The following is an 11,629-nucleotide window of genomic DNA, read 5'->3' as shown; positions in this document are numbered from 1 at the left end:
AATGCATGTAATTGTAATTTTAGAATATTAATCAATGCAATACATGAACTTAGAACATCCTTATCCATGACCTATTTTTTTTTATCATAATCATAGTCATAATCATGAAATGAAAAGACCTTTACCAAGAGTTTGGTCATTGTGCTTATCCATGACCAACAAAATCTTGATCATTAATTAAAAAATATTATTTTTATTTTTAAATTAAAAAAATAATAAATAATTTTTAAATATAATAATAATATTTAATTTCTAATTTTTATACATAATAATATTTTTTAATTTTTAAAAATAATAATTATTTTTTAAATTAAAATTAATAATTAATTTTTAAATAATAATAAACACGAAATGAAAATACATTGTTAACATAACGAAAATTACAGTAGCAGACGACAATAATTAAGAGAACAACACCAACAACCATATTTCACATATCAGTCGTTCCATATAATTGCCACATGTTTTTGACCAAGTCCGATTGCAGTAGCAGGTGCGTGTTTTTATCTGCAACATCGTATTTTACGTCATATTGGTCGTACGAATTTTGTGTCTCCGAGACTATGGTGTATTACTGAAAATAGCTATCTTCGGAATTTTGGTAATTTTGTGGGTAGGTATCAAAATTTTGTTGGGAGTTTTGATAGAAATTTTGGGACGAATTCTGAGATATACCGTAATTATCTCCCGGCGACATCATATTTTGCCACCCGGTTGGATTATTACGCTTGAACTGTCGAAAACTTTCATATTCGGGATCAAAATTAGCGGAAGTGTTTGGATTATTGTTGTAGTTATCCACAATAATTTAGTATTAATTATGGATAATTGTAAACAAATGAGGATAATTAGTAAAATGGAGAAAATGGTGATTTTTTTGTGCTCCCAAATATAACAAGAGTGGTCTCTATTTATAGATCTCGAAAAATTGTGAATTTTGATATATATATATTTTTTAAAATTATAAATAATATTAAAATCAGATTTTAAAGATAAAAGATAAAAAAAAATTGGGCAAACCAATTAGATGCTGACAAATGGCAACATTTTATTGGATGACTTTAGTAGTAATTTTTGTTATAATTTGACAAAAACCAAGACTCAATGACATAATTGTGATTTTGGTCATGGAATGACCAACCATTTGATTCTGATAAATTGACAAAATCAACCTAACCAGCATCGTGACCCATTTTTGGGTGGGTCATGATTAAAATGCTTTTATTCGGTTGGTTTGGGTTTAAATAACTTAATAAAAGAATATAATCTCACTTCACATCTTATCAATTTTTTTGAAAAATATCAAGAGTAAGATTATTTTTGAACATTATTTAATCAATTTTTTCACCAATTAGATTATTTAATTCATTAATAAAACACCCTTAATTTATTTATTTATTTTTTATAATTATATATTAATACTATTTTAAAAAAATTACCAAAAAAAAAGGTACCACAATTTTTTTTTATAATATTATAGGTATGGTTCGAACTTACCACATAACAAAACAAGTACAACATTTTAACCATTAGACTAATAACACTTTATATTTTAAAATCAACCCAAATTTTGATAAACGCATGACATTTTAACAATATAAGTTCAACTTTTTAATTAACTAATCTATATATATAAATAATGATGCTTAATTTTTAAAGTGTCCGGATTGTCGGGTCGAGAGCTGTGGTTAATTTGAATATATGTGAGAGTAAATGAATAATTGGGTCGGATTGTGGGTTGACCCGCCCATAAAAATTTTATGGTAATATTTTTTCACAGTTTTTTATATTATTATTACCCGTGCAAATGCACAGGATACAGGCTAGTTAGCCGTATACAATTTTTTCTTATAAACTTTTATCTTTATTTTTATTTATAACATTTATTAATATTATCATTATATAATAAATTAAATATATATTCATATTTTTTTATAATGATATATATATATATATATATATTATTTAACTCGTTAAGTTAAGTGACAAATATTATTTTTATAAGGCAAAAGTTAGATTTAATTTAAGCGTTGAAACGAATGCCATTAGTTCAGAGTATGACAGTAAGGGTCATGCAACCTCTCTATTATATATATATATATATATATATAATTGTAATAATAAATCCAAACTTATATCATCACTTAATTAAAAAATTAAAATTATATTTTTATCTTTTATACAATATTTCATAACATTTATGCACAGGGCCCACTAAGAATAACAAGTACATAGCTAGTGCAGAATCATTACAATGGCCTAAAACTAATAAATAAATAATATTTTTTCCTTTTCCCTTTTTTTTATATTTTATATTATTATTTCAATCAAAATTTAAAAGAATATTATTTTTGGATTGGGCCGACGACAAAGCTAGTAAAACTCAAAATTATAATATATATAATGCAATTTTTTTAATTAAGGAAAACTAGCTTACTCCTAATGTTCTTTTGCTTCAATACAAAACACCTTTAGATAGAATTAAATTTGCGACCTTTTGATCTTTTAAGCCGACTTTTTATCCCTGAATAAATCTTATATAACTCTTTATATTTAAAAAACATCCATAGATTACAGACACACCATATATGACAATACGATACTAGGAAACAGATAATTATATTCCACCATCTCTATACATATTTCACTTCTTAACCATGACCACAGTAACATTATAGAATTTGGGGTTCTCCTTAGCGATGCGGTCGCATAATATGTTACCATAGCGACGGAAAATCTCGTCTATGATTGACTCTCCAAAATGGCTGGCTAGCATGGGCTCTGCAACTGCCCTCATGCATTGAGCCAAGTCATATCCCACATTATGGTTGTTTTGATTATTAGTTGAGACACCCCACTCGCAAGCATTCCACTCGACTTGGCTAACCTCGAGATAGTCGATAATAAATGAACCTTCTTTTTCCACTTCCAACTTCACTTCTCCCGCAGATGGGGGGTACTGCGGAATGTTAAACTTGTCCATTTCAGCTTCTTCTATTATCTCCTGTAATTAAGATAAAATATTAACATAAAGTTAGTTAATTTAGTGTTTGTTACAAGGTTTGGGATAAGAAAATGTAACTAATTTCCAAAAATAAATAAACCCCCACAACATTAATTGAGAGCATAAGATCTCCCCACCTCCGAGACCATTTCATTGAGGGCCATGGCTAAGAGTTCCCATATGTAATAGCCATCCGAGTTAAACCGGTCTTCGCTTTTCTTGCCCAGAATTGTTAAGGCCATTCGACCACCGGGCACTAGTTCCTCGGAACGACATCGAAGAAAGTGAGAAAAATCACTCTGAAATTGTTTGTAGTATGCTTCAAACACATTAGGCGGGCTAGTGCTTCCCATGTAGATGTTTCCCTTATTGTTCTCTATTCCTTGTGGAACCTAATCAAGCATTTTCTTTTAGTTTCAAATGAAAATAATAATAATAATAAGGTAATTAATGAACATTTAATTAAAAATAAGTTCTTATAACCTGAGAAAGCCACATGAGGCTATAAGAAGAATGGACAAAATGTAGACTTTGGGATGGAAATAACCGACCATAAAAGGAACCAGGTGTTCCCATAAAGAAACATGGGCCAAGACCAGTTCCCATATTTTGTACCATCTTTTCAAGATATCCTTGCAAAGACTTGAAGATGGTATTGAAATCATTTCCGGGTAAATCATTCAAGTAAATTTGAAATTCCGGTGACTGTCTCCCAGAAATCTCACAAGTTTCGTAAATAGTCCTAACCAACTCCGACACCACGAAAAGGGTGTTTGGGCCGGAAGAGCACCCCAAGTCCGCTATACGCAATGTCTTGGTGACCATCGAACTTATGTTGCAATACATGTTGATTATGGCAGCTTGAATCACGGGCATCGTGATGGTAATCACTCGTTTCTATTACAATAATTGTACAAAATGGTTGTTATTATAAGGAATAGTTTTAACATTTATTATATATATATATATCTAAATAAATAAAAGATTTTAGACAGTATTGAACCTGAAGTGATGAATTGTTGGCATAACTAGTTTTCCCGGTTCCTTCCTTCATTCGAAGCACATCAATCACTTCCATATCTAGATTAGTTTCTTGTTTCAATCTTATCCTTAATTATAAGCCTGGTTGATGATTTTTTTTGAATAAGTGGTTGTCCCAATTTATAGGGAAAACAACTCTTGGTAGTTGTAGCTGTGTTTTGTTCTTTTATTTCTATTGGACCACAATGCATATTTTAGAATATTAATCAATGCAACGGTGAACTTATTCGGTTGGTTTGTGTTATTTAAATATCTCAATTCAAAAAAATATCATCTCATTTCATCTATTAATAAAAAATTATTCAATTTATTAATTAAAAATTAAAATACCATATATTTTTAATTATTATTTTTTATTTTATCATTACATATTAATATCATTACTTTTAAATAACCATTTTTTTTTTAAATTTCCAATCCGAACAAAATCCATATCTTACTTGAGTAAGATTATTTTTGCCATCATAAATTTGTAACATAATTTTAAATACATATTTTATTCTTCTTCTGAAATTATAGAGAAATCAAAACGAGACAAACTAAGGGCGTTGGGATATTATTTTTAAAAAAATATTATATACAAAAATTATTTAATTAATTTTTTTATTAATTAGATCATTTAATTCATTAATAAAATATCTTTTATTTATTTTTATTTATTTTTATAATTATATATTAATACTATTTAAAAAAAAATACGAAAAGAAGACACAATTTTTCTAATAAATAATTTAAAGGTTATTTAAATAAAACCCAACAAGGCCTAAAGCATGCTTGTAGTTGGTAAGTGGGAACAACTCTTATGCCTTAACAACTATAATAAGGCCTTGTTTGAATTGTGGTTACTTAAATAACATTGTTTAGTTTGTATTATAAAATATTGAGTTACTGAGTGAAAAATTAAAAAGTATCAACATTTATTGAAATTTTTATTATTTTAATAAATAAATAAATAAATATTAATATTTTGATTGATAAATAAAATGATGAGTGAATATATTAAAAGATGATTGATTTTTAAAAATCATTTAAATAACCTTTATCAAATAAGGCCTTATAAAAGTACCGAAATTATTATTTTTAAAGTTTTGTTATGGAATCTCTATTATTCTTTCTGGAAAAATTAGGGACTTAGTCAACTAGGTTTATAATTTGTCTGAAAAAATTCGGTACTTAGTCAACTAGGTTTATAATTTGTTTGACGAGGTGTTTGTATTACTTGTATGATATTTTATTTTCTATTATATATATATATATATATATATATATATATATATATATATATATATATATATATATATATATATATATATATATATATATATATATATTTGTGTATGTGCACTTTTATTATAAAAAAAAAGAAAGTATTTTTGAGTGAAATACTTCTATACATGAATAATAATAAAGAAATAAGAATTTTTTTATAAAAAAATTAATCATAAACTTATATTGAAAATTGATTAAACCAATTTATTTCTGGTATCCAAAAATAAAATATAATGTTTAAATTTTGATTTATGTGAATATAATATTATGTGAAGGGAACACTACGAAATAACTACAATAAAATCTTGATAAATTAATATTTGGGACCGAATTTTTTTATTAATTAATCGATAAATTAATATTTATCGAGATATTTATGAATTTTAGTAAATTAAATAAATTCTTGAATGTAATTAAATTATAGATATATGAATTTAAATAAATTAAATACATTCATGAATATTACTAAATCTAATTCATGAATTAAAAATAATAATTAAATAAACACATTTATGTACTTGTACATAATTGTAGTATTGTATACGGTATATAATATTGTATAAATAGAAAAAAATATATATATAATAATATCCACCAGTGTTGTATACAGTAATATCATGGTGTCTTATCTCAAAGGTGTTAAAAAATCAACCATGAAAATACATCTTAAAATAAATTACATTAGAGTTTTATTATAAAAGTACATCTTATAATAAATATTTATAATTTATAATTTTGATGTAATATGGAATTATTAATTTATATATTATATGAGACTTATATACATTAATAAAAATATATTATCTTATAAATTTAACGAATTATTAATTTATCTTAATGGTCCCGAGTTGGGACTACAAAAATTTATTAATTAATCGATGTTTTACTTTAACTAGTTGTTGCATAACATATTTCTTGATACTGAACATTTCTAATTAGAGATTTCTTTTTTCATATGAAATGTCTCAAATCTCAATCACTTCATTTTTTTTAACATTCAATACATTTTACAAGTTAAAAAAATATATGCTTCTCTATGGAATGTCTAGCCATGAAATTTAATACATGAAATTAATTAAAGATTTGTGGTTGTTATAAAAGGTAACAGTTCACACTATAATACGATAATGACCTTAAAGAATTAATAGCCACGCAATGGATCACACAAATAAATATCCATGTGTTACGTGTACAATCTTTAATTATTTGAGTTTGTAACCCATTTTTTTCCTTTTCAAATAACCCTAATATTAATTAATCAGAGTTTGTTTGATTTTCATTTTTTAAATGAAAAACTTGTTTGATAGAAAAATTGATTATTTGAGATTTATTTAAGATAAATTATTAAAATTTTATTTTATATTTAAAATTAAAGTAGAAGTATTTTAATATTTTTATTAATAAACTAAGGGGGTGCTTGGTTCAAATAAAGGAATGGGAATATGATTGGGATTGATAGATGTGTGGAATGAGAATGGGTATGATTGATAGAAGTGTAGTGTTTGGTTAAGAGTTTTAATCATTCCCATTACCATTGATAACATTTGGATTTATAAGAGAAAAGTTATAAATATAATTTTGTTATTAAAATTATGATTAATTTTATTTTTATTTTATTAAATTAAAAATATAAAATAATATTATTTATATATATATAATATTTAAGTGACATAATTTAATAAAATATAAACATCTAATATTTTTTCAAAATAAAAATACTTATAACAAAAAAAAATATTGAATATTTCAATTTTTTACTAAATATAAATAAATAATTATCTATTAAATATAAATAATATAAGACAAAGTCTTTCAAATATTATATACTTTAAATTAAATATAATATTTTATTTAATAATGTATTATAACGGTATAATTTTTTAATAATAATTTTTATTAAAATATTTCATATTTAATTTTTTAATATTTTTTATATAAAATTGTTATTTTATTTTTAGTTTTATATTTTTATATTTTAATTAATTAATTTTAATTTTATTATTAATATATAATATTTAAAATTAATTATATAAAATTAATTATATGATTATTAGTTATTGTAATTATTACTAAAATTTTATTTTAAATGATTCCTTAATATTATTTAAATAATTAAAATTATTTATTTATAAATAAATAAAATTTATTATTATGTTAATTATAAAATAACGTATAATGTAATTATAAAATAACGTATAATATAATTATAAAATATATATATGCTATTATAATTATAAGAGAGAAAATAAGAGAGTGGAGATAATGGGAGAGAAAGTGTATGCTCCGGAATGGAATTCATTCCTCCCAATTTAGAAAGGATTGAATGATTCCTGAGTATTCGGGAATCAAATCAATATCCTGTAATCAAAACCACCAACCAAACATCTCATTTCATTCTATTTTCCATTTCTGAGTACAAAAACCAAGTACCAAGCATGCCCTAAGTGATTTGATCATTAAAATGAAAATAATGTGAAATGAGATTTAAAAAAAAAAAAAAGACATTAGGGGCTAATTTTAAATTACCAAAATAAGAAATGAGGCTAATTTTACAATTTGGAACTCCTTATTAGGGGCAATTATAATTTGTGATATTTTCATTCTAACTTCACAATTTGGGGTTCTTTATTGTGGCCAATTACAATTAAGGTGTGTTTGATAACCTTCGAATTGACATTGAAATTGAAATTGGAGGGTCTAATTCAATTCTTATGTTTGTTACACACTTTAATATTAAGAATTGGAATTTGAATTAGAATTCCAATGGAATTCAATATAGTGTAATTTGATAGTTCTCAATTCCAATCTTTTTAGGTCGGAATTGTAATTCTAAATTAACACGTTTTTCACGTTTTTGACATGTTTAACACGTTTTCACACATTAAACATGTTTAACACATTTTTAACACGTTTTTCACACATTTAACATGTTTTCATATTTTTGACACGTTTTTGGCACGTTTAACATGTTTTAACACGTTTAACATGTTTTGACACATTTAACACGTTTTTCACGTCCTTGACACGTTTAACACGTTTTTGCCACGTTTAACATGATTTTCACGTTTTTAACACGTTTAACACGTTTTTGACACGTTTAACATGTTTTTTCACATTTTGGCATATTTTGCACGTTTTGGCACGTTTAACAAAATTTTCACATATTTGGCACGTTTTTGACACGTTTAACACGTTTTTGACACGTTTAACACGTTTTCACGTTTTTACACATTTAACACGTTTTTAACACATTAAACATGTTTATCATTTTTTGGCACATTTAATATGTTTAACATTTTTTTTACGTTTTTGACACGTTTACCAAAATTTTGACACGTTTAACATGTTTTGGCACGTTTAACAAGTTTTTCACATATTTAGCACGTTTAACACGTTTTTGACACATTTTCATGTTTTTAACACGTTCAAAACATTTTTAACACATTAAATATGTTTAACACGTTATTGGCACGTTTCACATGTTTTTTTACGTTTTTGACACGTTTGACACATTTTTAACACGTTTAACACGTTTAACAAGTTTTTAACTTATTTGGCACGTTTAACACATTTTTGATACGTTTAACACGTTTTACGTTTTTGACACGTTTAACACATTTTAAACACATTAAACACATTTATCATATTTTTGGCATGTTAAACACGTTTTTTATACGTTGAACACGTTTTGTCACGTTTAACACGTTTTGATATGTTTAACACATTTTTGGCATGTTCAACATGTTTGATAAATTTTGGCACATTTACCATATTTTAACATGTTTAATACGTTTTGGCACGTTTAACATACTTGTGACATGTTTAAAACGTGTTAAATATGCCAAAAATGTGTTAAACATGCCAAAAATGTGTTAAACATGCCAAAAACGTATTAAATATGCAAAAAATGTGTTAAACTCGTCAAAATGTGTTAAACGTACCAAAAACGTGTTAAACGTACCAAAAACGTATTACACATGTTAAACATGCCAAAAATGTGTAAAACATGCCAAAAATATGTTAAACGTGTTAAACATTTGAAAAACATGTTAAACGTGCCAAAAACATGAAAAACGTGTTAATCTTATCAAAACGTGTAAAAAACATGTTAAACGTATTAAAAATGTAAAAAAACGTGTTAAATGTGCCAAAAACATGAAAACGTATTAAACATATCAAAAATGTGTTAAATGTGCCTAAAACGTGCTAAAAACATGAAAATTGTGTTAAAAGTGCCAAAAACGTGAAAAATATGTTAAATGTGCTAAAACGTGAAAACGTGTTAAATGTGCCAAAAACGTGAAAACGTGTTAAATGTGCCAAAAACGTGAAAACGTGTTAAATGTGCCAAAACGTGAAAAACGTGTTAAATATGTCAAAATATGTAAAACGTGTGAAAAACGTGTTAAACATTCGAAAAACGTGTTTAACGTGCCAAAAATATGAAAAACATGATAAATGTGTGGAAAATGTGTTAAACGTGCCAAAAACGTGAAAAACGTGTTAAACTTGTCAAAACGTGTGAAAAACATGTTAAACGTATTAAAAATGTCACAAACGTGTTAAACATATAAAAAACGTGAAAAAATGTTAAACGCGTGAAAATGTGTTTTAAGTGTGAAAATGTGTTAAAAATGTCAAAAACGTGTTTAAACGTTCCAAAAACTTGTTAAACGTGTTAAAATGTCAAAAACGTGTTTAAATGTTAAAAACGTGTTAAATGTGTTAAAATGTCAAAAACGTATTAAACATAACAAAAACGTGAAAACATATTTAAGAAATTAATATTTTGAATCGATATTTTATTTTACAAACATAAGAATTGGAATTGAATTACAATTATATCATTTTCCCAAACATAGGAATTGGAATTAAATTACAATTCTCTAATTTTTCCAAACATATGAATTGAATTGTAATTCAATGCCAATTCTCAAGTAATTGGAATTAGAATTTCAATGCCAATTCTAATTCCAATTCCCCCCATCAAACATACCCTTAAGGATCTCTTGGTTATGCCATAACGAAAATGGATGTTCTTTCAAAAATGTATTACGTCACCTTTATAATAAAAAATGTAACAGTGACACGTACTTTTAAATGCTACATTATTTTTTTCAATAAATATCAATTCATTAAAAATAATAAATGAAAAAGAAAACATTACATTCATCTTAATCCAAACTAAACTTCATCCCCGATCTCATCCATTTCACCCTAGTTTGACTCCACTACCCTCGCCCTAGTTTGACTACCCTCCTATTTACCTCGCGATGAAATGAAGTTAGGTCGGGCTTAGAGTGTTTAGAATTATGTGTCACTATTAATTTTTTTCAATATTAAGGCCACATAATACAATTTTTTGACGGACTTCCATATCTGTTAGGGCAAAACCCTATCTTGTACAAACTTAACAATATGAAGTATCAAATTATGAGGTTCAAAAGAAGAGGTTTTAAATTGCAATTGCCCCAATACCAAATTGTAATGTTCAAAATAAAAGGTTCCAAATTGCAATTATCCCCCAGGAGGCCCAATTTATTATTTCAACCATTTAAATGCCCCAAATATTTTAAATTAAAAAAAGAATATAAATATTTTAAATTAAAGAAAAGTACATTATTATTAATGATTTAATTAGTTAATAAATATTTTTTTCTCAATTATATCAATATTTTGTTATGTATTATATAAAAAATTATATAGTGAATATTATAATTATATATTTAATTTGTGCATATATTTTAAAAAATCTAGTGATCTTGGGAGCCAAAAAATTTGAAACAAAATAAAAGTAGAGGCCCATAATTAGAACTTGCTAACTAAGAATAAAATTTAATTATCTATTCTCTTCATTAATAAAAAAAAATTATTAATAACTTTTATCAATAAATTTTCGAGATGGATAATTTTATTAAGTAACATTTTTTATTTATTAAATTTTTTTATGTGTTTTTTTTATTTTCTCTTTGTGTCATGTTTTTGTTGTTTAAACGATTTTAATTATTTTTTATATAATAAAATTTTTAAAAAATAAAATAAAAATTATTTTGTAAATATATATTTATATATTTTTATTAGTTGACTTATTTGTTTATATATTTTTGAAAATAACAATAGAGAATGAATAAATAAGATAATAATATATATAAATATATAATATATTTTTTAAGAGTAATAAAAAGAATAATGAATAAATTAATTAAAACATTATTATGTTTTAATAGGGAATATTGAAAATAAAATAAAAATGAATTTTATTTCTTTCAATTCCATCATTATTGCATAATAATTAGTTATCTATTTTGAGATAAT

General features: G+C 24.8%; 1 protein-coding gene across 1 annotated transcript; it reads right to left on the bottom strand.

Annotated features, from left to right (window-relative positions):
• Positions 1 to 2,525: 2,525 nt before the first annotated feature.
• LOC124926735 (salicylate carboxymethyltransferase-like) lies at positions 2,526 to 4,164 on the bottom strand. Its single transcript, XM_047467018.1, has 4 exons — positions 4,008 to 4,164; positions 3,488 to 3,901; positions 3,142 to 3,396; positions 2,526 to 3,004 (listed from the first exon to the last, which is right to left on the bottom strand). The coding sequence occupies exons 1-4, from the start codon at positions 4,080 to 4,082 to the stop codon at positions 2,645 to 2,647; spliced, it is 1,104 nt and encodes a 367-aa protein (XP_047322974.1). The 5' UTR covers positions 4,083 to 4,164; the 3' UTR covers positions 2,526 to 2,644.
• Between the last annotated feature and the right edge of the window lie 7,465 nt (positions 4,165 to 11,629).

The sequence above is a fragment of the Impatiens glandulifera genome, chromosome 2, assembly GCF_907164915.1.
Source record: "Impatiens glandulifera chromosome 2, dImpGla2.1, whole genome shotgun sequence".
Classification (NCBI taxonomy): Eukaryota; Viridiplantae; Streptophyta; class Magnoliopsida; order Ericales; family Balsaminaceae; genus Impatiens; species Impatiens glandulifera.
The sequence above is the reverse complement of the archived record's forward strand: the minus strand, read 5'-3'. Positions and strand labels throughout refer to the sequence as shown.

Excerpts from the sequence above, each read along its gene's own strand:
- LOC124926735 (XM_047467018.1), bottom strand. The coding sequence starts at position 4,082 with ATGGAAGTGATTGATGTGCTTCGAATGAAGGAAGGAACCGGGAAAACT. Across the intron at positions 3,397-3,487 it reads GCCTCATGTGGCTTTCTCAG|GTTCCACAAGGAATAGAGAA; the intron begins GTTATAAGAACT and ends ATGCTTGATTAG. Across the intron at positions 3,005-3,141 it reads TCAATGAAATGGTCTCGGAG|GAGATAATAGAAGAAGCTGA; the intron begins GTGGGGAGATCT and ends TCTTAATTACAG.